The sequence below is a fragment of the Laccaria bicolor genome, genomic scaffold (assembly GCF_000143565.1).
Source record: "Laccaria bicolor S238N-H82 LACBIscaffold_18 genomic scaffold, whole genome shotgun sequence".
Lineage (NCBI taxonomy): Eukaryota > Fungi > Basidiomycota > Agaricomycetes > Agaricales > Hydnangiaceae > Laccaria > Laccaria bicolor.
In genome coordinates this window covers 716,217-740,956 of record NW_001889889.1, presented here as the reverse complement: position 1 = coordinate 740,956, position 24,740 = coordinate 716,217, and the positions used below count along the sequence as shown (strand labels likewise).

The following is a 24,740-nucleotide window of genomic DNA, read 5'->3' as shown; positions in this document are numbered from 1 at the left end:
TTATTCCCAGTGATAGTTGTCGCACTAGAAACAAGCTTTGGGAACATCTGGAATGATAAAGACATGTAGGACAAAAACAAAATAGGCTCAAAGAACGTGACATATGGCTTTGTAGGTTGATGATGTGGCGAGGCTGGGCTTGATCTTGCTCTTCTGTGCCTTCCAGTAGCGTGCGATGAGGCCCGGCAATGTTTGTTCAAGAATGGAGCAGGGGATCATTACCATCAATCTCCCAGGCAAAGTTTTTGTCTTCTTTGTATTGGACTTTGTGGTGGCTTCAGTGAATGTTCGGAGACCTCAAAGACCAGAGTGTGTGGCTGTAGAGAGACGGCCTGTTTGAACTTCCACTGTGTAGCCAGGAACCGCTTTTTTTCCAGCCTTCTGCTGTCGAACAATGTGAAGGATGGATGAGAGACCAAATGTCCATTTGGTAATAGTTTGCGCAAAATGCGCCGTGAGGGTTGTGGTAGGATCAGCATTAGCTTCCTGATTTCCGATTAGTAATTATTAGTATGAAGAGAGGGTATTGACGAACTTCAACCAATCGATAAAGAGTCATGCCAGGCCAAACATGTTCTTGGAAGCATGAAAGGATACCTTCTGCAGTACCCCAGGTAAACGAGCGCTCACAGAACGCAGCTAGTTTGGCGAGGTTGACTTCTCGAGGTATCCATGCAGTTGTATTGGGTAGTTTCTGGCTGGGGGACCACGATGTGATAGGGTTGGCATAGAGAGCAAGGATTTTGGGGTCAGGGAAGGTATTGGGTACACTGTTTGAGAGGGCAACCTGGCACCTAGCAAGATGGCTAGCATCGTTGTACTGAAGGGTCATGCATAAGTGACTGCACCATTTCTCAAGATACCATTCCAGTTCTGGTGGTGTGCAGGTCTTCGTGGCCTGCAATAGATCGTCGCCAAAGCCAGCACAAGCAAGGCTGTAGGCCGTCGTCATACCACAGCCCTGCAATCCAACCTAGGCTGAATTAGTCACAGAAAAGGGAATTGCAGCAACCGCTGGCTCACCGGATCATAGTCACCTCCACTGAGTATCGCGAGTAATAGAATTCCACCACTCGTGAGGGACAAGGTTGAACAGATGGCATCAGCAGTGTAGATATTGATGTTGTCACCATCTTCTTTGACTTTGGGGCTGGGAATGGGTATGAAGCTGTCTGAAAGGATATTAAGGTGAAGACTTGCTTTTGAATGAGATGAGTTGCTCCAAAAAGGAGCATATCCACATCGTCACATAGAACGGCATCAATAATCCCGTGAGAGTTGAGGACCGCCAGTTCTGCTTCTGCCTCTGTGGGTGCCTATAAGTGGGTCTTGATTAGTCTCAAAGAGAAGTAAGTCAGGAGATGAACTCAACGGTATGGTAGTTATAGCCATATTGCTCAATAAGCTCCTGGAACAAGCGTGTCAGTGCATGTGCCTTGGTGCAAATGTTGACACCTTGTTTAATCGATGGACGGTGTTCTCCATCAAAAATGAAAATGAGGTGGACTGGGAGCTTGCGGAAGCGGGCGAGGCGATAGAAAAGGGATCAGAGCTCAGGGTTTTCACCAGCCTGGTAATGCATGCCTGGTACATGGAAGATAGACTGGGTCTGGTTCAGCCAGATGCTGACAGTGACTGTATTAGTCTCCCTCGTGAATAGATGAGAAAATGTATTTTATACCTTGCATCAACACCAATCATGAGGGTTCGAGCTCCATGCCAATTTGCCTCAAACCCTTCCGAAACTGCGAGCTCAGTGAAAGAGCGTGATTGCACTGCTTTCAGAAGAAGCTAATAGAGCCAATCAGTTTTGGAGAACCACAAGAGAGTTGGGTTCCATACATTCCAGATGCCAGGAATACCCATAATTTCTACGATGCCTAGAGAAGGGAGGACAGAGAAAATGTCAAGGCTGAAACCTCCTAATTACCAACTCTCCTTTCCAAAGTTTTCGACTTGGCGACATCATGTGTGCAGCATTATAGTTAATGATACAAGGGGTCCGTGAACAGGAGATGATTTTGTGAGTGAGCATGGTAGAGATGGCAAGCAGTCAATTCTGCCGGGCCTAAGCAGCAGCAGCAGCTCGCTCGCTGGCACTCGGATATACCAAAGTGACATAGACGAGGCGAGCAGCATGCAGCATGCACATGCTGGGCAGAAAAGGATAAAAAACGAGTGGTGGCAAAGTTCGAACTGTTCCTCAACGTTGAATCACGTGCTTTTGTGCCTCATGTGTCAACTACGCATCGTGTCACGCTGTAGACTTTGTGTTGCATGTAAACTTCGCGTCGTGCTCGACTACAGAATTTATGATAGAATAAACAACATGTTTGGACAAGAACAAAAAGAATTATACAACTAAATAAAATCACTATGGTACTATCAGGCATTAGGAAGAACACAGTTTTCTAGTCCTATGGTGTAAAGTCCAAATATGATGCATAAGTGCACCTAAGGACTTATTTCTGAGAGATTTACCAGTAAATCCAGTGGATTTACTGAGTGATGGCTTGGCCATCGCTCCTGCCCGATTTACGTTTGCTCGCTTCCCTGTCGCTCTCCATCTTTCAGATCCCTTGCTCAGTCTCCGAGTGATATTGGGTATGTGTTGATACTGGTAACAATCCTGCATGTTTTTCATGCATCTTCGAAGTCCTTGAGTGATATGCCTCTCAGATGTTAATCCTTTCTACGGAGGCAAGTTTTATTGAAGTCAGGTTATCTTAGCAACAGCTCATTGAAAGTCTTCTAGTTAATTGTTGTCTGTTCGGTTCAATTCATTCTTTACTGGAGTTGTTAGAGTGACAGCCGATCTCACATCTCTAACAACCTCGCGAGACCCTCGTCTATGGCCCCCACATGAGCTCCTTTGAGCACAGGTAACTGCCCAACCGATCATTAACCAAGCTGACGAAACCCTCCCACTACCCCCAATCACCCAGTTGCACTCGGGATGTGTATAGTGGAAACAGGCAGATCAGATATGCAACAAGCCCATTTACCAAAGTTCAGTGTCCCTTCCATGATTGCTGCACTGCTCGCCCGCAGCTCCTGAAGCAGCTTGCTGTGCTTCCACGGTGTGAAAACGTAACCTGGGCAGATAAAATGTTAGCGAGATGCCAAACTAGTTCGGTCCCATGCAATGCTCACTTCTATCACTAGCACGATGCTCGTTATCCTTTTGATCAAACTTGCCCCTTCCTGCGCCGCCTGCTTTGGAGCTGGGTCCTGTTTGGTCATCTTGGGCTCCTCGCTGGACGCTCCAGTCAAATACGTAGTCGTACTGGTATGCCTCGTGCACAAAGAGGTCACGGAAGAGTTTGTGAAGATAGGAGTAGTCAGGTTTGTCGTCGAAGCGAAGAGCACAAGTGTGTCCCAAGAATATCCCAAATTCATTTGGGAATCCACAGCAGAGAAGGTCAGTGGGGTTGGTTCATGATATGATCGTATTTCTGCTTCTTGTGGCAGCTTTGAGACCCTGTCAAGGAAGAACTCCACGGAGGAAGTATGTTAGAACATAAGCAAGAGATTTGCGATGTACTTGCTCAACACCCAAATGTGTTTTGACTGATGGATGTGCGCCAAGTAGTGCCCATCTAGTTCTTGTTCTCTCTGTATGGAATTGGTACAGAATGTGGAGGTGGGTCTTGGGGTCACAGAACTTCTCAGCAAGACCAAAAGTGATCACACTGACTTGGTTACCGTGCTTTCCAATGCCCATCAGAAAGTTATCTGGCTTGATGTCAGAATCACAACGTATGAAGTTGCGAGAGTGGATTTACACTCGATGCGAGAAATCTATCCCATCCCAGAGGGTCAGCGAAGAGTAAAAGTATGGAGAAAGCACGGACAGGACAGTGTGGAGGCAAGACCTGAGTCCACGTGATAGAGTCTATGCAAACACGTCAACCAAGCGTAAACACTCACTCAAAAGTCAAAATTCTCCAGATGATAGTGAACTCTCGCCACTCACAAAGCCATCTCATTCTTACAAATTTGCATCTCTGGCATAAGTGTAGCCAAAGAACGCTGTCCCTTTCAACTGTGCCCCTGAAACCAACCTTTGGGGAACCCTCGCTTCCCCAAAATGCGAGATTGCCGCGCTTTGTTGCAACGATTCGACAATCCGGAATTTACTTGGTTATACTTGTACTATCATAAAACTTCCCGAGTATCCTTACTTACGTGGAGCGCTCCATTGTACTATAATGCTCATAAATACTACTAATGCTCATAAATACTACAAAAGGGGTTTGATGGAGCAGAGGGTTGTGTCATTCATTCCTGCTTCCTTCCTCAAGTACAAAGCAAGGCGGAGTCGAGAAATTTCGCGGAGGTGTCAGATTTTGCATCTTGCTGTGGTGGTGCACAATCCTCGGTAGGTGTGATGACCAGTGACATGCTGTGACAGAGTGTCACAGGCCCAATTTCTTGAGACATTGACCTTGTACTCTCTCCAACACCAATTTAATATATTTTTTGCAATGGGTTTGACTGAATTAAGTGAATGAATCCATTCAGAGAGTTTTCCATGTAGCAATTGCATTTATTGCTCCAAAAATGCGAAATCAGTCTGTTTTCCCTGCCAAATCAGGCAGTCTGAAGAGATTGGAATATAACTTTTCAACAACAGCACGTATGAACATGATTTGCAGACGGATTTTACTTATAATTTAAATTCCAATCGATCTACGGGTCCAGAAATTTTATTTGTGGCCCCTGTGCTGAGATACCCTTCAAAATCAGTACTTTAACATGGTTAAAGGCTAGTAATTAAATTTCTGAACCCGTAGGATTGGGGATACATAGTAATTGATGATTTCGTCTCTGCAAACATAAGCCCAAATTCTATCCATTGTGAAGCTCTATAGCTCAAGAGGCAACCTTGGGCTAATAGGTGCTGCATAGCCACCAAAGTAAAATATATTGCATATTTTTATACATTTGAATAGAGAATATCTATACAATTCTGGTGCACTTTTCTTCTTGTGAATCGGTGGAGAAATGACTGAGCTACATCATTTACAAGTTTGGGCCATCTAAAACAGGCACCTTCCCAATTTGGCAGACTGCATCAGTAAGATGGAAAAATAGATTCTGGGTTTTCAGTGGTTTCCCCTGGTTTCTAGGTTTCTGGAAACCAGGAAGCCAGAAACCAGGAAACCTAAAAACTATCTACAGTGTAGAACTATTTTTTCCTTAATAATAGCTTGTTTACATGTACATAGGTGGTAGTAGTTCCTAGCATTGTTTTTCGACCCCCAAAGAAGGGCAACTGGGACTGCATCTGGTCCCAACCAACACCGAAGAATACAAGGCCTGCAACCGGATTGATAAGAAGGTCGTGATCCGCCGCTGTCATTTGTCGGGTTGTGCATTGTCGGTCCTATGATGACGAACGACGACATTGGTCGTTCGCCGCTTGGTTGCCACGTCGCTCACAGTGTCAGCGACGTGGCACCTGGATTCAGAGTCAGACAGGAGAATGGCGGGGAGTACTTATGTCAGCTTACCTGGATTGGCACAAAGGACCTAGACAATGACAACATTGTACGTTGTCACCATCATTGTTGCCTTGCATCTGCCTCCACCATTCGTTCATTGGGCATCCGGCTGCTGGTTGTTGTGGCCAAGAACAGACACCATTGCCACCCTGCAAGCAGCGGCTCGCAGGGGCTTAGAGTATCGATGTGGTGGGGGGGGGTGATGTCATAATCAGGCAGTGGGTGGACATTGAACGTTGAACGTTGATGGTGGAAGTGGTTTTTGCTGTTGTCGAAATTGTTTGTTGTCCAACTGGATTTGAGCACAAATATGACCACATGGTCTGTGCGCAGCCTCTGGGTATATAAGCACCCACACGTGCATAATGTTTGTCTACAATATATCTTGTATATAGATTGTATTTTATATTATATATATATATACTGTGACAAGGGTTTCACAGGTTTCCTAGGTTTTTGCACGTTATCACCCCATGAGGTTTCCTGAAAAAGGGACATAGGTTTCCCAGTCTCCATGTTTTCGGGTTTTCTGCGGTTTTCAGAGGTTGCCTGGGTTGAGAAACCTCTGGAAACTGAAATGCTCAATTACTGATGTGGTGATGCTAGCTCAAACTTGTAAATGATGTAGTTCAGTCATTTCTCCACCGATTCACAAGAGGAAAAGTGCACCAGAATTGTATAGATATTCTCTATTCAAATGTATAAAAATATGCAATATATTTTACTTTGGTGGCTATGCAGCACCTATTAGCCCAAGGTTGCCTCTTGAGCTATAGAGCTTCACAATGGATAGAATTTGGGCTTATGTTTGCAGAGACGAAATCATCAATTACTATGTGTCCCCAATCCTACGGGTTCAGAAATTTAATTACTAGCCTTTAACCATGTTAAAGTACTGATTTTGAAGGGTATCTCAGCACAGGGGCCACAAATAAAATTTCTGGACCCGTAGATCGATTGGAATTTAAATTATAAGTAAAATCCGTCTGCAAATCATGTTCATACGTGCTGTTGTTGAAAAGTTATATTCCAATCTCTTCAGACTGCCTGATTTGGCAGGGAAAACAGACTGATTTCGCATTTTTGGAGCAATAAATGCAATTGCTACATGGAAAACTCTCTGAATGGATTCATTCACTTAATTCAGTCAAACCCATTGCAAAAAATATATTAAATTGGTGTTGTAGAGAGTACAAGGTCAATGTCTCAAGAAATTGGGCCTGTGACACTCTGTCACAGCATGTCACTGGTCATCACACATACCGAGGATTGTGCAGGATTACAGCCGTTTTCATAACGATAGGCCTAATCTCGACCAAATACACGTACAGGCGGAGTCTAAAATTGACCTGTGTAAGTTGTTGGATGATGATTCTATTTAGTATATGTCGGAGTTTTCTAATTTCGGTCACAATTAGTCACAATTTGTTGTGCGCGTCACAATTTGGCTTGCCGTCATAAGTCAGTGTGACCAAAGAGTTTTTGGTTACGATTGTGATTACAATGCCGGTTGCAACCAATATTGCAACCACATTCCAACTCCGCGATAAGATTGCAATGATGAGGATACGTCATAACAGGTCATAATGGGCTACCAAAAGTATCAGTGGTCCCCTGTGTTTTGTAGTCTCTTATTGTAGTCGATTTTGTAGTTGTGCGTATTCCATTAATCTTGTTATTGTAGTCTTGTTATTGTAGTTATTGTAGTGTTTCTTGTTATTGTAGTGTTGCTCGTATTAGTGTTTCTAGTTGTTTGTAGTTAGTAATTATTGCGCTGGTTGGGAATTGAACTTGTGACTTACTGATTATTATTTGAACCCTTTCTTATACTGTCCATAGTTACCACTAGGTTATTGCTCGATTTATAGACAATGCATTCGGTTCAATTTGTGAGAATGGCCGCTGGTTCCCACCAGTCACAATGCGTCGCCACAGGCACCGTCCTCTTCTATCTCATATCATTTCTCCCTCCTCGCTGAGAGGCTCCAGTTCATCGTTAGGTCCTTCCCCGCCCAATCCCCCACCAGCCACCACCCAGCACCCACAAACGGCGACCCAGCCCCACGGACGCCAAAACGAGCCCACCGTGTACAACGAACAATTATGACTGCCCCCGACGAAGATGAGTGCCCACCAACTTGAACGACCGCCCACGCATGAAGACCAGCACCCACAAAAACAACCACCCACGGACGTGAACGACTGCCCAGGACGACGACCGCCCACAAAAACAACCACCCACACAAGTGAACGACCGCCCATGCACATGAACGGCCATCCAGCAAGATGAGTGCCGCAAAACAACGACACGCCCATGAACGACAACACACCGACCACCCAATTACAAGACGACCAACGGACGACGAGCGCCCATGGACGATGATGACCCTGTTGACAAACGGGGACGACCGCCAAAACAACCACCCACGGACGTGAACGACTGCCCAGGACGACGACCGCCCACGAAAACAACCACCCACACAAGTGAACGACCGCCCCCGGTTCTTTCACCCCCACGTCTGCGCTTCTCCTTAACCATTCTGCGGATCTGAGCCTAGTCAAGTCGAGCTCGATCTACGGATGAAGATGGGACTTACTTCTAGCGCCGAATGACCCAGAACTCGAACGAGTATGTCGGGAGACCAGCGGATTGCTCTGGCACCGGCTCATGCTCCTTGGGGACGATTTCGACCCAAAAATCATCGTGCAGCACCAACGCCATCAACAGGCGACCCAAGAAGTCTGCCAGGGACGAGGATCACATCAAACGTCCAGAGAACGCCTTCATCCTCTTCCGACGCAAAACTTGCGAGGATCGCCAACAAGCGCAAGAAGAGGCCGCTACCGCAGCAGATGGGCCCACGTAGAAGCAACGCCGACGGCAGATCTGGCTTCAGGTAACGTCGTTATTCGCATCTGACGGCAACAGCGATCCAAACTGACGTTTTAACTCTACAGTCGTCCGAGTTTCTAAGAAGTATGTTTAGCATCAGTGGCCAACCTGCTCAGAGGAGCGACCCGTCTCAAGTACAGGCGCTCACCTTCAATGCCATCGCATGATCCGTCCCCCTTCCATCGTTTCTCCCTCCTCGTCGAGAGGCTCCATTTCATCGTCACGTCCTCCCTCGCCCAATCTCGGTCCTTTCACCCCCACATCCGTGCTTATCCCTCAACCATCCTGCGGATCAGAGCCTACTCAACTCGAGCTCGATCTGCAACTGGAGATGCAGATGCAGTCTGAGTACGCCGCATACTCATGGGAGACCAACGGATCGCTCTGGTCCACCGCCGCGGACATGCTCCTCGGGGACGACTTCGATTTGAGCGCCATCCCCATCGAAATCGGTGCACTCCCTGCGGAATCGAGTTTGGGCAAGTGTTTGTTCACTCAAGCCCTTGAGGGAAGCTGATACCCTGACGAGAGCCAGAACCTCGACAACCTCCTCAGGTTCGACAAGATGATTCAGATGGCAGGACACATCAATGGGTTCTAAGGCTTCGGATGCTGCGCATATAGGTTTTCCGTTGGACATGGTATATTGGATACCTGTATCTTCGTGCACCCTGTCTCCCTACTTCTCGTTGCTTTTTTTTAAGACTTGTACTGTATGTCTTGATTAGCAATAGCATCACCTTGTTGGCACTGCACAAATCAGAGGAAAGACCAATTTCAACGAGATACTGAGGAAATGCAATACGGTGGTGCACGAAAAAGTAGATACCTGCTACATACCAACAATGTCAACTGTTTCGTGAGAGTAATCGATGAAGAATAAGTCCGCCTCAAACCTGACGTCTGGTCCTGCGAGTTGCTGCAGGCACTGCCGCCACCATCTCCATTGCAACCAATTCCGTTGCAGGCACCTGTGCCTTCTTCTTCCCCTTCCTAGCGTTAGCGGGTCGTGCCACCTCTTGAACGATAGGTTGTGAGGGTACAGACGTCGTGGATTGAGGCTGATGTGACGCAGGCGCTGCCGCCGCCATCTCCGTTGCAGTTGTCACCGTTGCCAATTCCGTTGCAGGCGCCCGTGCCTTCTTCTTCCCCTTCCTAGCGTTAGCGGGTCGTGCCACCTCTTGAACAATCGGTTGCGAGGGCACAGACGTCGAGGATTGAGGCTGATGTGATGAACCTGCGCTGTTGATAGTTGAGTCGGCATGGCGCTCTGCGTGAGCACCAGAGTTGCTGGCTTGGGCTGGGGTGCTGGTGGTCGGGGTGAGGGCGAGCCTGGTGAATGCTTCCTCAAGGCCGCTGCTGTCGTCGTCGTTGTTTGGAGCCATTGTGTTATTGTCTAAAGTTTGCGCCTTAAAGATGATGTCGTTATAGAACTTGAGTAGTGCCTTGTGGTACGGTGTGCCTGCCTTTGCCTGCATAAACTCGCGATACGAATTGAAGTCTTTTTCGTAGTCGATGCCTGAGCGAGCACCTTTCCCTGCTGCATCAAATTCCGAGTCAGGGGAAAATGCCGCTCGAACCTACGGTAAGACCAAAAAATGAATTGTTGTCCAAGAATTTGAACTGAAATCGACATTTACCAAAATTGTGATCGTCGCAATGCTGCCTTCTGTGACATATAACACTTTCCACAGTTTGGCGTACGTCTTTGGTTTGGCATAAGTTTTAGTTCGGGAGATGGAAGCGGCACCTTGCAAGAGGCCCTTCAGTGCCTTGGTTGATGGTGAGCAAAGTCCCTCTCGCAATATTTGAACAATAGCTTACCAATGCTAGCTCTCGTGACATGAACAGCATGCTCATATCAGTCTGACAGTCGGGGAATAGAATTGGCGCATACTTCGTATACTTCTTGCGTGCAAGCTCTGACACTGGCTTCAACAATGCATCGAATTCTTGGATTTCCGAGCGATTAAAGTCGGCTTTGAGGCGGGACACAATTTGTGGGATTGAGCCAAAGATAACGGGGAGAATTTTCGACCGTAGATCGGACATCACGGTGCGTAAAAAGCTCTTGCCTGCTTTCGTGAACTGATTGAGGAATATCAGCGAATTATGATGATACTGAAAAGGAAAAGTGCCAAGACTCACGATGTGCTCAAACTGGCGATACTCGTGCATAGCAGCATGGAGGTCAGAGGGGACAACCTCATACACCTCTGCTAAAAGACATGCCTGCATTGCGGCATCGGATCGGTAGCGTTCGGAATCGCTTGACGCGACGTTTGGCCGTGTTGATGCCACGAGGTGGCCTTCCAACTTCATTGGGAAGAAGGGGTTATTCATGAGCGCGAATCGACGTCCGAGATGGCTGATCATTTCACGGCGGTCCTCGATGCTTTTGGGAAGGTCGCTTTGTCCACTGGGTTGCTTCCTGCTACGTTTAGGTTGCTGGGCCTTGAGCGTGGCAATGGTTGCAGCCTGCTCTTTGACAAGCTTTGCAAGGCTCCCCAGCTGAAGCTGCGCAGCCTTCAAAGCCTAAATTCGTGTTAGTGCTCGGTTCTCAAAGTCTAAGTATGAATAACTTACATCCTCGTAGTCCTCATAGGTCGGATCTTCCCCAACTACTGCAACCTCAACAGTGGCAGCTGCTTCATCAATGTCATCATCTGAGGTGGTTCCCATGACGTCATCGAGCCCAGCAAACTCTTCGCCCTCGTCGCTGTAAATGGTGTCAAGGCCACTGGGAGGTTGAAAGTGACGCGGCATGATGGGAATTCCACGAAGGACTCTGGCCTTTGCTCTTGGTGTTTTTAATACACAGAGTCCACATGTAAAAACCCTGGCCACATTGTGATGGGGTCAACGGTAACATACATAATAATTTAAATGCACAGTGCTTGCAATCACACTCATCCCTGAAAATGCCAATACTCCCTGAACATCTTTGAGTAATTGAACACTGGCAAGAATCTGAATATATTTCGAGTAATCATGGCTGTAAATATGTGTACATCTCCTGTAAACGTAAAAACATGTCCACATCAACAATGTCAACAATGTGATGCTCGTCAACACTCTCAAATGTTGGGACAATGTAGGCTCCTCGGATGATTGATTGAACAGGAATGAATTCCACATCTTTTCGAGGTCTTGCACGAACTCTAATGAGGCCGAGATCCTTGTCTTTCCTCCGAAGCATGCCAGTCGGAGCATCATATGCATGGATAAGTGCAAACAAATGTTGTTGATCTTCAACTTGGAAAGAGAACGCAAAAACCAGACAAGCAAATATTAGATTGTTTTGTGTGTGCACAATAACACAATCATGTCTTGGCTGTTGATCTTTTCCAAAGTTGGGTGTGCAGCGAAGGTAATCCTCCACTAAATGCCAGGTTATTTTTGACTCGTACTTGATTTTGAGATATCGATATTCAGTCAACTAATTTCAAGAGGTTAGCTATATTAAGATGTATTGGAAGAGCCAGGTACCAAATCGGTTTTTTTAATGGTAAGGGCTTTGTTTTGCGGATGAGGAAGATTATGGGCAACAAGGAAATCGTTGATAAATTTAGCAAACTTGATTCGAAAGTTGATGAATGCAGAGTCTGAATCTTCTTCAACTTGAGCCATTGTCATTGGCTTTTGTTTTGCTCCAAGGTGGATAAAGCCACCTGGGTCATCAGCCTCATCCTGGGGTTCTGAATCGTTTTGGCGATGATATTCATCGAGGTTGTCAAGCTGAGCACGTATATAATCTGCAACAGCTGTCCAATGATTGTGCCGCAGGATCTAATGTGAAAAATAGTTTAAAGCATTGAGCTAAAATTAATCCAATGATAATAGTAATTTGTTACCTGGCCCTCAACTTCCTTGAAATTTGTTACACGTGCATATACTTTTTTGGCTTCTCCATGCATCTGTTCACTTGGCTTTGTACTGTAATTCTTTGTAACACCCTTGGCCACAATGTCATCAAACATATGAGCATGTGTATGGCGCTTGGGAAACTCCCAGTTTTTCTCTGAGTCCCCATTGTTATTATGCTGCTCATAAGCCTGTGAAATAATATATGGTTGGTTTCACCTTTACAGCATCAGGCATAAAATTTTAGTATACCTTCAAAGCCTTGGAGAAACGCAAGAGCTCTTTCCGACCTGCAGCAATGGTTACTGCGGTGTGAACTTCCAGAGCAGCATACATATCAAGAGAAATATAGCTTCGGAGTACCTTCAAAAGAAGATATCCACCAGGATGTTCAGAATGGGTGATAATGTTGTGCGTTGCAAAAATAACCATCTGCATTTGGTTAAATTTAAGAATCATCTGGATTCTAAAAGGCAAACAAACTTTGAGAATGTCTTCATATTTTCTTGCATCTGAAAAGGTGACTGATGTAACATGGTCAAAGTGGTTGAGATTTCTCCAACGGGGAAGGTTTGCAATTCTATGGTTAATATGACAATGAACACTTGAGAAAAAAAACACAAAATAAAAATTTACTGATCATCTGCCTGCTTTGCTGCTTCACGTGTCTCTTTGAGAATTAGTTGGATCTGTGGGAGAATATGTTTGCCACCGAGTCCTCCAGGATAGCTGTGCATGCGATCCCAGGATAGAGCTGTATGGGGATCTGAATTTTCGATGCTCCAAAATGCATTCTGGTATGGAAGAGAGAGTGAATCGATATAAAGATACAATTAGAATGTGATTACCTTGACAAACCGTAGCCCAAGATCTTTCATCAATGACTCTGCATCTCCACGTCTCTGAGAACTCTTTGCTTCATTATAAGCAGCTTCTGAGTCTTGAGCTGTTCGTAATGGATATGCTGTTTCTAAGTCAGACAGCTTCTCCAATGGAATCAAACAAATAGGGCATGGGCATAATCCATTCGACCCTCGAATCAAAGCCATAATACATCTGAATAAAGACTCAGAATTTTTGATTGAAAGCTCCAGATTAAAATGGACTTACTGCTCTTCATAGTCAGCAGAAAGAATAAAAACCATTGGAAAGAGATGTCGTTGAACTTCATCCCCACATTCAACCCAGCATCCAACTTTCGAATATTCTCGAATTGATTCTAAAAGCATGTGAAATGATTCATGCCAAATAACCCGCTTGAAATCAACATATCCCTTCTTTCCTTTTTCACCCTCATCATCTTCAACCTAAAGGAAAAAAAAATTAATAAATATAATCTTACAGGGAAAGAAGAGGTAGCGAACTATCGGAAGCCAGCCAACAACACTACCACCACCAAGACCCTGACCATTGCTGATTTCACTTGGTAAATTAGCTATTTTTGCAATAACAGGGTAACCCATCTGGCTACCAAATGATGAAAGCTTTGTTTTGTCTGCATACAAGATGTAGCAGAGGGGTTTTCCACTGGCTGGAAGTGAGGACTAATATTGTTCATTTCAGGTAATATGTAACCAGTGAAGTATAAAACTCACTTGTGCTTTCCAGAACTTGTCACCTGTCCATGGTTCATGAAAGAATCGTACATAAGTCTTTCCATCGAACTTGAATAACCGCTGAGCATCCCACTCAAATGAAGATGCAAGGAGGGGATTTTTAACAAGGTCCATTCCCCAATCCCACAATGAGCGATGATAAAAGGGATAATTATGCTCAACCCCCTTGTAAGAATGGCTGACCATCTTCTCTTCGAACTAGAGACAAAACGAGGAAGTAAATACATCTCATATATAAACAATAATTTTGGAGTCATACAGGTGTTAATTTACTTGATGCGCCTTGCAAAATCTCCCGCATTTCATCATGACTGTTGAGGGTGAATTTTGCAGTGCCAGATGAACATGCCTGAAGCATTGCGATAAGTGTATTGACCGTATTCTTATTTAAATGAGACTTTAGAGCGATTTCCGCAAACTCAAAATCAACGCGTGAACGGAAGGGACGCCATGGCTCATCAGGCGGTCGTGGTCTAGGAGCCTTAGCCGATGGGAATCCGTATTCATTGAAATGATCAATGCATGTGGCACGGCCGCTGTGTGGATGATACTCAGTCTTGATGTCATCATCAAGGAGTGTATTACAATGAGCTGAGTCGGGTCTGGCCTGATCAAGCACGTTGGATGCAGGCGGCGGCAGTGATTCAGGTGATGTGGCACGAGTCTCCCAACTTGCCCACCTATCATCTATAGAATCAGGTCTTTCAGAATTAGCTGAGAGGTACAGAGAGTAGAAATTTTACCAGGCAGCAGGCTGACGTTCTGGTGTGATTCCCCACGTGTTTCTTGTTGCAAAAGATCTGATGAAATATCCCGTTAGCATAGTAGATCCAAAAAACATCTAAATTACACATACTACGATGTGTCGGCGCCGTCATGGCCTTTGCGAGCGTGCGCCGACCAAGCACCAGCAATTCCACTGTGGAATCAAATATCAAAACAGAGTTAGGGAGTGTAAACAATCACGCACCTTCTTCTTTGGCTTTTCTGTCCCTCAGCTCCCTCTCAACAACTTGTTGATCTACCCTTTCATTTTCCCGTCGCTTCTGGCAAGCTTTTTTGTGCGATCCGATCCCGTAGGGGCTGAACCCATGCCCGCAGAACTCACATATCGCTACTTTGGCTTGCTTTGGTGTTGCCATTTGGCCAGATAAGATGACGAGAATGAGATGTTGACGACGGAAATGCTCCACGGACACGCCGTGAGGTTGGGAAAGAGGAATGGGAGGTGATCAGGTCAAAATCAGGTCGCTATCTCTGAAATCAACATGAAATCGACGATCACGGATACAATGCCCGATACGACCACGTTGTAACTGATCTGATCCATCAATTCTCAGTCATAACCGAACTAGGACCCTTTCAACGCCTTGACCCGATGGCAATCTATTGCAAGTCAGGTTCAAACCGGTGTTGAAACTCAGTTAGAATGCGAGCCGGTTGTGACTGGCTAAAGAAATCTCCGACATAACTGTAGATCTATCCTCGTCATCCCTGAAATATATGCTGATTTTCGTGTACATGATTAGAATTTGAGGTCCGACTGTATCTGTAATTTTGAACTTTTGGCCTATCGTTATGAAAACGGCTGTAAACTATCCAGAAACCCTGGTTTCCCCTGAACAACCCAGGGTTTTCAAAGTGCTTGCGTAGAAACCTTGTTTCCACAAGAAGCGGAGCTCAGAATATTTGAAGTCCACCACATGCACATGCATAAGTTCAAGTTGGCGGCGGGGGTCATCAACCTTTCAAGTAGCAAGGGACTATGGAAGGGAGCAGTGGCATCCCTAAACCACTCCCGCTCTCCTACAGCTACCCGTCCAAACCCTCATCTTGTTTGCATCTTGTAGCATCGTGTAGACCATGAACCAATATTATTTACCGTGGTAACCACTTGTCGAGTGGGCGCGTCGCATCGCGCGACGATACGTGTGCGACAAGGGATGTGCATGATGGAGTTCAACTCGTCGCACTCTCTTCTCATCATGACCCGGGGAGCCAAGATCAATTTAAATTTGAGCGCGACACGCGTCGGCATCTAGGAATTTAACTCCGACATGGGGTTCCTCAAAATAACCCATCGACTGATGGAAGGGGGATTTCTACCAAATGCAGAAGAAACCCAGGGTTCCACGCGAAAAGGGGGTTTCTGGTTAGATTGATCCGATTGTGCACCACCACTTGCTGTAAGGGAACGTGACGAAGAAGCATTTCCGAAACCGTGGGTAACTGCCGTCCCTTTGAACAGGAGCACGACAAAGATGGACCTCGACAATCAGCCAAGGGTGGTACACTTCTTTCCTCTCTCTTTAGGAAACTGCGGGATGTTCTCTCCGGATACGCGGCCTTCGTTAGGGAGAGGCAAAACAACGACAGTGCAATATCAAGGCTTGACGAGGGTGAGTTGGTTTTTGCTTTATGTTAAGTTCACAACTCGGTGCTCAAACACTCTTTTTCAAGGTACGAAATGAACCACTACGATCTGGGTGTCTCCCTCTCTTTGAGCAACAGCCTTTGCTTGAACGAGGGAAAGCTTAGTGGTTCAGCGGTACTTCTAGGTTCTGCGTAGGTCCATTCACATTCGTCGGCATGATAATTATCCGTTGAACCTTCTCTTCTTAGAACCCATGTACCCTATGGGCAAACCGCATATTGATTTTTGATTAGAAATGAGAGGTTAGGCAGGAGTTGAGTTGCTGACGTGAGATTCCGTCAATTTCGGTGCGCAGGTCATTGCCTTCTTGATCGCTACTAGCGTAACATTCCGGCTCTCAGAAGCTCTGAGATTATCACCATCCATGATGAGTCATGTTAGGAAGTTGGGCATGGAAAAGAGGCTGGACAACAGCAGTTCGCAGCATCATGGTCGCATGATGTTTGCTACGAGTTTGTCTCAATTCATCATCGTCTTCTCGGTGAAACACCAAGAGAAAACTCCCATCTCTACTCTATTCCCCTCTCGCGCGATTGGAACCGCGACCAGAACTGCCTCGGTGTGAGCCATACAGTGACGGACTTACCTCAAGATCCTCTAATGTTCCTGAATCCTCTTCATCTTAGCGGTCGGTCTTTTTCCACTTTTATATCTCGAGGGTCTTTTAGATTCTGATGGTGTGACATTCGTTAGGAACCGCGATCTACGTGTTTGAACCAGTGCGATGATATTATGACAGTCACTCCTCAGTCGATGACGGTTGTCTGTGCCCTTCCATCTACTTAATCTATCGACCAACCCCCTCCGATACGATTCTTTAGTGTTTTCGCGAATTCATCTTTCGAACGGGAATCATAGACTGGATTTCACACCACTGGTTTCACCAACATATACGTTAATTTTTACTATGCTATACAAACGTGAGTGGCAGACCGCGTTTACCGCTCTCGCTTTCTAACTATCACGTCCCTCGACATAGTCAGGATGACATCCCAGCAATTTCATCAACCCCACCACTACCACTTACCTCTCAGAAACCATCGGCAATGACAAGGGACGTATTGCAAAGTGCAACTGCGGGGCAGCCCGCAACTACAGGCGCTACTCCTTGGTCCTCAAAGTAGCTGATGAAAGCTGTTGTTGATGGAGTAGTGGGAGGCTTGGTGGTGGTCGCCCTCGTCGCCCTCCTTCTCAGCTGTTATTGTCGGCGAAACAGTGGCAAGAATATAGGGAACAGAGGAAATCCTCCGGTAACACAGTTTAACGGTGCGGCATCAGCATACGGATCTTCGTCTGCCCAACTCCTAGTTCATTCGCAGCCTCGGCAGAAAACGCCCATGGTGGCTTGCAGGATGACCATTCGACCATTTCCAACGGCGACCCTGTTCACCAATCTAACAGGCAGGACACCTACCAAATCCCCCCCTCAGGAAAGATAGTCTTATACCCATCAGGATCCACACCACTACCACCTCTGTCTCCTTCGACCTCCATAGCTTGTCTCTTCGACCTGCGTAGCTACTGACAGCTAACACCCCTCCTTCTCTGACGAAGTCAAAATTCCGGCGTGAAACGCAAGAAGAAATCCGTCGTGCACGACAAGCAGCGGAAGACCGACTAAGGACGGACCAACAAGAAATGCAGGAGATGTAAGAGTTAAGGTCGAGAAAGCGGGCCCTGGGCAGCCGTTGTCATTGAGAAGTCAGCGAACGTCGACCAGGAAGACGGGGGAGGTGGAGGTTACGGAAGAGGTGGATACTATGTCGATATCGAATATGAAGGAAGAGATTCGGTCGATGAAGGAGCAGAATAGGTTGTCGAAGGAGCAGAGGAGGTCGCCGTGGGCGGAGGGATTGGAGGGTTGGCACCCTAGGTCTTCCAGGCCTCACCACTCTGCAGGACCTTCTCAAGCACGAGAAAGACCTACACTTTCCAATGACTGAAGACGAGCTGGGCGGCCCAGCGTGCAGTTTGATGCGGACCAGGACTGACTTGCACGTTGCCTTGCATCCTCCCCATCCTGTCTCAGTTTTGTGGTAGTCTCACTTAGAGTATCGCTGATGCCTCCTCACCTACAAAACGGCATGTTGAAACTGGAGAACAAGAGTACGGTAATTTGTGCGCAGGCCTGCAGGGAGTACTAGTATTGCGTGAGTTCCTTTGCCATTCAGGATAATCGACAGCTCGTTACTCAACAGTCATCAGAAATTCGAACTTTCTGCCACCCTTCAAAAAAATAACACGCTGACGGTAGCAACGCCACACAACATTTACACGTACTAAGGCTGGGGCTCCGGGGCTCTCCGAGTCGATGGACCCTCGCTATTCAGTGTCAGCGTCGCCAGCTGTCATGTTTTACTCTCGTAAACCTCTCGTGGCGTAATAAACCCTTATACTTCCTTTTATGTCTGCTGCACCTCTGTTGTCCTCCGCGATCAAGTCAAGAACAAATGAACGTTCATTTTTTCATCCAAATGAAGGTCCACTTGTTCTCGTTTTGACTTATCAAGCGCCAGGAAATTTTCCGACAAAGGCTGCCCCGACATAACCTCGTCAATACTCTTTGCCTTACCCCTCACCCGCGTGAAGTTAATGCGTCTGGACGCGCTTGGCTATGCTCTCATCATCATTCATTTGTCGCGTTCTAACGTTGCCGCCGCCATCGTCAATGGGACAATCGACGACCAGTTTGGTGACTCGGTGACACACCAACGAGTCGATTATTATCCGAGCCAGAACGTCTGGGATGATCAAACGTGCGGCAGTGACAAGTGCGATATTGTTCTCGACAGGTCCCAGGTATTCGACAATACATATACTGCGGGGACGTATGACCCCGCTAAAGTAGGGTCAATTGGAATCAACATGCAGTTTACTGGTATAATTTATAAGACTTTTTTTTGTTTCGATAACCTGATGGTCGTTCAACAGGAACTGCGATTTATGTGTTCTTCATCATTGCAAACTTCTTACACGGCCCAACTTTAAACAGCGCCAACTTCTCAGTTGATGGAAAACCACCAGTACTCTTCGCAACTACAATACCTGTAACACCAACCGTCATACCCCACTACGATGTGTTGGTTTTTTCTCTAACAAACCTCTCGAGTGCTCTCCATACACTGAACATCTCCACCACGGGTCCCACGACCTCATACGTCAACTTTGACTATGCAATCTATACGTAAGTTAGATTCACCAGTTTACTCATGCTTTCTGTTATTTATTTATTTTTTCTCGCCCAGCTACGACGATGGTATTGCAACCACCTCGCCCCCCACGGCGAAAACAACGTCTACCACCGTTACGGGTGCACCAGCTCGGAGGACTCCAGTAGGCGCCATTGTCGGTGGTATAGCAGGTGGAATTACGTTGTTTGCCCTTCTCATCTCCCTTCTGTTCTGCTGGCATCGTCGGGGAGGTCACGATGCTCTTCAGAGTGATAAGGTAGATGGGGACCCCGAGCGTATAATAACGCAATTTATGGCCACCGTCACAGTACCCGGCAGCGAGTCTTCCAATACTGACAACCGGGCAAACATGCGTAATAACCACCGAACGCCGCCTTCAGAGAAAGCTTTACCGTCAACTTCAAATTTAAGTGTACTCGGTGCCGGTGCTCGTACTAGCAACAGCCGTGGTGCCTCTCCTCCGCTGCAATCTCCTTTGGATGACCCAGGAACACGGGAGGAGGTTCGCCGTGCACGACAAGAGGACCTCGATAATCAGCTAAGGGTGGCACAGCATAACATAGTACAATTGGAGGAGTCGAGCGCACGCCCCGGGAGATCAGTGTCATTGAGACGGCAGACTTCGGGGCAGTTTGGGATCTTTGAAGATGAGGTTCAATTGTCGCTGCCTGATATGCAAGGGGTAATTCGGTCGCTGAAGGAGCAAATACGCGTCTTGAAGGAACAGCGACAGTCGGCGTGGGCCCAGGGATTATCGGATGATCGTCCGCCTGGATATACGCCGATGGAGGTGGGGGTGCAGATTTCAAGGGAGGCGTCGTCATAATATCTTTAGTGTGACGGCAGCTGAGTAGTCTGTCGTATGAAGTGTTAACTTTTTAAACACTGGTATTTATGGGATGAAGGTTCGCAGTATTCACAGACAGGATCCAATGGTGGACGGCGTCCAAAGCACTAAGCTGAATTCGCAACTCGGCCTTCACTGAGAGTGGGAGTTCAATGCAACATGGAAAAACGACGACAGAGGCAGGATTGCAACCTGGATTTCCGTCAGTCGCGGACTGATCGAAGTCAAAGAAACTCACCGAGATTCTGAGCCCTTGAGCTTGAGCATCGGTCTTTCGCTTCTCGCGTTAATACCCCTCAATGAAGAGTCGATAGAAGGCGTGAGGTAGCGATTTGAACTACCGAAGGGCCAATTGAATTGATGGTGTACTAGGCTACTAGCAATTGAGTGTTGCGGCATATTCATGATCGTGACCGCACTGGCAGCAGAGATCAACAAGTCAGTTACGCCTCGAACGAACTTCTCAATTGCTCTGCCCAATGGCGAACGCATAAAGCTCAGTTTTCCGAGAGGGCTCGGCACCTATTTGCACTTATTCGGTGCGGCGTGCCAGTGGCCAAGCTCCTAAGCTCACAATCCCCCGCGATATGACGAGTTGACGGCGCAAAACGATGGGCATGAGGAGGTGCAAGGAGTCAAATGGGAGCTTGACCCATAATCGCCAACGTATTAAGCTCTGATAGGCATCACCAATAAATCGTTGAGGTCTCTTCGGATCAATCATTACTCACAGCAAAGTATAAGTTTAATCCTGCACTGCTTCAAGTTCAGTAAAAGGGTGTGGCTTGCGACCGGTCCCGTTCTGTTCCTAAATACAGAAGACGTCAAAAGCACACCCTTCCTCTGTACCACCCAGCATGAAGTCCTCCCAGCCCATTGAGCTCCAATCGAATGGCCTCCAGCGCTCCATCATACTTACTGCCCCGCCTGCCTTTTTTATTTATTTTTAAAGTCAAATTTATAGTCTATCGGGGCGAGGCCCCATGTCAGACTTTACAACTAAGTAGACTACCTATAGGCCCCTAGTGCCTTGATTCCTGACCCCCTAGGACCACCTCTTGCACTGGAGAGGGCACGCCCATGGCGATCATTCCCCCTCCCAGCCCGGCACGAAAACGCCGTTTAGAGGTGCGTCCTGTTTGGCGGGCGGGGTAGTCTCGTTATCTGCTTAACTATGCAGTCCGGCCATTTGGTGTTTCGTCTTCTAAGTACCCGATCGCAAAGCGACAGGCACAGCCGGATGGGACGAGCGTTTACAGGAATGGGAAGAAGACGAGTGTGGTTGCTATCGTCTGTTATCGTAAAATGAACATTTGTGTGCTGGCAAAGTGAATCTTGAGCTTGAGTCCGCGGGCTGAAAAGCGGGTAAGAGATAAGAGGGGGTTTTGTGGGCGAACCCGCTGGCCGACGGGCCAACTTGTCTGTTGGGGAGCTTGTGCCTTCAACGTGTTTACCTAGAGAGCTGTGCTATCCGTCAACCTTCCTCGGACTCTAAGTGGGCTACGTCACCTAGAGCGTCCCCGAGGCTTTTCTTGAACCTTGCCGTTCTTCCTACATACTTGAGTAGCTCCTTGATGTGGTCCAGACTCGCCAGGATCGCTTGAAGATCCCTTGAGTGGCGCCCTAACACCCTATCCATGTCGTAACGTTCCCCTGCGTATTCCTGGCACTCGAATAGGAAGTGAACTATCGTCTCCGGGATCTCCTGCCTCCTCCTTCTCCAGCACGCGTCGCAATGCCTGGTGACCGACTTTGTGATGCGGTAGAGGTAGCAGTTAAGGGGCACGTGTCCTGTCCGTAGCTGCATCAGCAAACTGGCCTGAGACCTCGACAGTCTGTCACTGATCTGGCGATATTTGTTGAATGGGAAGTTCGGGTCGATGTGCTGGAATCTTGCGAATCGTGGCGAACTCTGCCATTCCTCCTTCCATCTTACCTTGAGCCCTTCCCTGTGTTCTTGTTTCACGGCCGCCGCGCTATATGGCAGACGCTTGCGCAGGATTACAGTCCATTGTCCGAGCCTTCGTCGTCGCAGGCTCACCCGTCGCAGGTTCCGCCATCTCAGCCAGCTCTGCCTTTGCAGCCTCTGCCGAGCCAGGCTCCGCCGTCCCAACCCTCATTTGCCCATTCCACAAATCATCCGCTTTCCGATGCGGAAAGAGGAGAGCGGTACCGTCAAGAACGTTCGTATCTTGATTCCTTTCTATTTCGACCTGTGAACACTGAAACACGCCTAGTCTTTGCCCAGTGTGCGGACGGCAAACATGACCTAACGACAAAGTTTGGCCCCTGTGGAATCATCACTGCAATTGTCAGTACTTGCAATTGTTCTTTATGTCGAAAGCATCCTTACTGTAGTATTATAGCTTTGTTTTCCCATAGGATTGATTTGCCTATGGTGAGTACAACGCAGCATATTCGTATTTTGTCGCTTGACCAGCTCTTAGGACGGACAGCGAAAGAAGGTGTTTACGTTGTGGGGTTGCAGTGCAATGATGATGCCCTCCGATCTCTAGTCTGATTGGTGACCGCTATTTGCGTTAATATAAAAGATGAAGAATGAGCACACTGTACTTTCAGTGGGGCAGACCGCAGTGTGCCTCTACAGGAAGGGATGGAGGTTTTTTGCTCAGCAATCAGTGAAACCAGTTTTATACTATATTGACCAAAGCTGAGCAATAGGCGACAGTTTCCGTAAATAGACTACCAAATTTGCGTTTTTGAGGGAACGAGGATGTCGCCAAGATACTGTAGAGAAGTAGAAGTCCGAGTCAAGTCCGAGTCGAGCGTGAAAGTTGCTTGAAATGAAATTTGAAGTGACTGTCACACATTCCACTCTCCTCAACCTCAGTTTCAACCACTGGCTATAAATGTCGTCGCCATTGAAGCATCTGTAAACCACGACGGATACATCTCTGGAGCGAACAATGGATTAGGTGGCAGATGGTGAATCTGATGAATCACAATAGTCTGCGGCAGCCCGAGACGTGACATCGTGATATAGTTCCATATTTCCCCCTCTCTTTTTGCTAATTACCAATGCCTCTCTAGAAAATCGCCAACGCCGCGCACTCACCTCATTGAAGCCAGTGGCACCTTTCGTACCTGTGTCCCGGGAGGTGAAAACACGCTCAAAAGCCGTGTTGTTGGTGTTGCAGGCGTTGCTTTTCAAAACCGTGAATGACTGGGACAGCCTTCATCAGAATCACAATGCTCTTTTTGGCTCAGTCCCGTCGGTCGGCGTAAATTTGGATCATTATCCTCTCGGTCACAGTACTAACAATTCTTCTCTAGTACTTCGATACGAGCAATGTAATCGAATCATCCCGATGAAGTCGGAGCTAGTGATGAACTTTCTGGTCTTTTTCCAGTTCTTTCCTGCCTTACCGTCATAAAGTTCATCAATCTGAGTGTGATAGGCTACGCTCTCATGTTCCTCTACTTGTGGCCTCCAGGGGTTGCCACTACCATCATCAATAGGACGAGCTCGGCGACTCTGTGACTGGCCTTCGACCGGTTTACTTCCCGGCGGAGAACGTATGGGACGACCAAACGTGTGGCAGTAACAAGTGCACCCTTGTACCCTCTGTAGCCCAGGCATTCAATGCGACATATACTGCGGGGACACACCGCCCCACGATGGGCACAATGGGAATCAGCATGCAGTTTACTGGTGTGTTTGGATATATATTTGTTTCGACATCCTGACTGATGTCTATTAGGAACTGCGATTTATGTATTTTTTATTCTTGCAAATTCCCACCTGTCAGATGGCACCGAAACTCTTACCAGCGCGAACTTCACTGTTGATGGCGAGGCTCCAGTATTCTTCACAAGTACACCTGGTCTATCAGCTGCTGAATTCCAATACAATGCGTTGGTTCTTTCTCAAACCAACCTCTCGAATACTCTCCATACACTAAACATCACTACCACGGGTCCTGTAACCCTATACGTCAACTTCGATTACGCAATCTACACGTAAGCCCAATTACTGAATTTATCCTGGTTTCTGGTTTTTACTATCACTACCTTTCGCCCAGATAGAGGATGATGTTCCTTTGTCGCCATCTGTGACGACGTTGTCCCCCTCCGTGACGACGTTGTCGCCATCCGTGAGGTCTACGTCTCAAGAATCGTCACCCAGCCATGCAGCGAGTACAGCACCAGCTACTGCGAGGACTCAAGTAGGGGCCATTGTTGGGGCCACAGCAGGTGGCATAGTGGCGTTGATCCTTGTAATCTTCCTTTTGGTCTGTTGGGATCGTCGCGGCAGGGGATAGGTGCCTCTGATAACAAAATTCAATGCTACCGAAAGTGTTTCGTGGGTATTATCCCCTGGAACGCTATCTACCCAATTCACAAACCGTTCAACAGCCTCCCAGGCA

The 24,740-nt window shown here is 47.1% G+C and overlaps 10 protein-coding genes across 10 annotated transcripts; 6 read left to right on the top strand and 4 right to left on the bottom strand.

Moving 5' to 3' along the window:
* Nucleotides 1-297: 297 nt before the first annotated feature.
* LACBIDRAFT_300170 (uncharacterized protein) lies at nucleotides 298-1,701 on the bottom strand (the record flags this gene model as incomplete). Its single annotated transcript, XM_001882798.1, has 7 exons — nucleotides 298-486; nucleotides 536-961; nucleotides 1,024-1,150; nucleotides 1,201-1,316; nucleotides 1,373-1,506; nucleotides 1,585-1,625; nucleotides 1,682-1,701. 7 exons carry the CDS (start codon nucleotides 1,699-1,701, stop codon nucleotides 298-300), a joined length of 1,053 nt encoding a protein of 350 aa, XP_001882833.1.
* Nucleotides 1,702-8,116: 6,415 nt separating this feature from the next.
* On the top strand, nucleotides 8,117-8,374 carry LACBIDRAFT_300168 (uncharacterized protein; the record flags this gene model as incomplete). The annotated part of the gene is made up of 1 exon (XM_001882928.1): nucleotides 8,117-8,374. One exon carries the CDS (start codon nucleotides 8,117-8,119, stop codon nucleotides 8,372-8,374), a length of 258 nt encoding a protein of 85 aa, XP_001882963.1.
* A 387-nt stretch (nucleotides 8,375-8,761) lies between these two features.
* LACBIDRAFT_328850 (uncharacterized protein) lies at nucleotides 8,762-11,166 on the bottom strand (the record flags this gene model as incomplete). The annotated part of the gene is made up of 8 exons (XM_001882797.1): nucleotides 8,762-9,012; nucleotides 9,141-9,150; nucleotides 9,241-9,252; nucleotides 9,297-9,980; nucleotides 10,041-10,172; nucleotides 10,225-10,488; nucleotides 10,549-10,935; nucleotides 10,987-11,166. 8 exons carry the CDS (start codon nucleotides 11,164-11,166, stop codon nucleotides 8,762-8,764), a joined length of 1,920 nt encoding a protein of 639 aa, XP_001882832.1.
* Nucleotides 11,167-11,389: 223 nt separating this feature from the next.
* LACBIDRAFT_300165 (uncharacterized protein) lies at nucleotides 11,390-15,022 on the bottom strand (the record flags this gene model as incomplete). Its single annotated transcript, XM_001882796.1, has 14 exons — nucleotides 11,390-11,839; nucleotides 11,890-12,189; nucleotides 12,255-12,455; nucleotides 12,517-12,696; nucleotides 12,748-12,844; nucleotides 12,901-13,058; nucleotides 13,113-13,320; nucleotides 13,375-13,571; nucleotides 13,629-13,808; nucleotides 13,860-14,078; nucleotides 14,140-14,567; nucleotides 14,624-14,680; nucleotides 14,737-14,799; nucleotides 14,851-15,022. The coding sequence occupies 14 exons, from the start codon at nucleotides 15,020-15,022 to the stop codon at nucleotides 11,390-11,392; spliced, it is 2,910 nt and encodes a 969-aa protein (XP_001882831.1).
* A 1,119-nt stretch (nucleotides 15,023-16,141) lies between these two features.
* LACBIDRAFT_328848 (uncharacterized protein) lies at nucleotides 16,142-17,438 on the top strand (the record flags this gene model as incomplete). The annotated part of the gene is made up of 4 exons (XM_001882927.1): nucleotides 16,142-16,279; nucleotides 16,610-16,873; nucleotides 17,173-17,234; nucleotides 17,294-17,438. The coding sequence occupies 4 exons, from the start codon at nucleotides 16,142-16,144 to the stop codon at nucleotides 17,436-17,438; spliced, it is 609 nt and encodes a 202-aa protein (XP_001882962.1).
* A 1,468-nt stretch (nucleotides 17,439-18,906) lies between these two features.
* On the top strand, nucleotides 18,907-20,331 carry LACBIDRAFT_328847 (uncharacterized protein; the record flags this gene model as incomplete). Its single annotated transcript, XM_001882926.1, has 3 exons — nucleotides 18,907-19,192; nucleotides 19,246-19,498; nucleotides 19,560-20,331. 3 exons carry the CDS (start codon nucleotides 18,907-18,909, stop codon nucleotides 20,329-20,331), a joined length of 1,311 nt encoding a protein of 436 aa, XP_001882961.1.
* Nucleotides 20,332-20,501: 170 nt separating this feature from the next.
* On the bottom strand, nucleotides 20,502-21,229 carry LACBIDRAFT_328846 (uncharacterized protein; the record flags this gene model as incomplete). The annotated part of the gene is made up of 5 exons (XM_001882795.1): nucleotides 20,502-20,544; nucleotides 20,591-20,874; nucleotides 20,927-21,061; nucleotides 21,084-21,108; nucleotides 21,189-21,229. 5 exons carry the CDS (start codon nucleotides 21,227-21,229, stop codon nucleotides 20,502-20,504), a joined length of 528 nt encoding a protein of 175 aa, XP_001882830.1.
* A 203-nt stretch (nucleotides 21,230-21,432) lies between these two features.
* Nucleotides 21,433-21,661, top strand: LACBIDRAFT_300162 (uncharacterized protein; the record flags this gene model as incomplete). The annotated part of the gene is made up of 2 exons (XM_001882925.1): nucleotides 21,433-21,480; nucleotides 21,533-21,661. 2 exons carry the CDS (start codon nucleotides 21,433-21,435, stop codon nucleotides 21,659-21,661), a joined length of 177 nt encoding a protein of 58 aa, XP_001882960.1.
* A 671-nt stretch (nucleotides 21,662-22,332) lies between these two features.
* LACBIDRAFT_300161 (uncharacterized protein) lies at nucleotides 22,333-22,620 on the top strand (the record flags this gene model as incomplete). Its single annotated transcript, XM_001882924.1, has 2 exons — nucleotides 22,333-22,535; nucleotides 22,590-22,620. The coding sequence occupies 2 exons, from the start codon at nucleotides 22,333-22,335 to the stop codon at nucleotides 22,618-22,620; spliced, it is 234 nt and encodes a 77-aa protein (XP_001882959.1).
* A 942-nt stretch (nucleotides 22,621-23,562) lies between these two features.
* LACBIDRAFT_328845 (uncharacterized protein) lies at nucleotides 23,563-24,337 on the top strand (the record flags this gene model as incomplete). The annotated part of the gene is made up of 4 exons (XM_001882923.1): nucleotides 23,563-23,588; nucleotides 23,724-23,748; nucleotides 23,833-24,025; nucleotides 24,075-24,337. The coding sequence occupies 4 exons, from the start codon at nucleotides 23,563-23,565 to the stop codon at nucleotides 24,335-24,337; spliced, it is 507 nt and encodes a 168-aa protein (XP_001882958.1).
* Nucleotides 24,338-24,740: the final 403 nt, after the last annotated feature.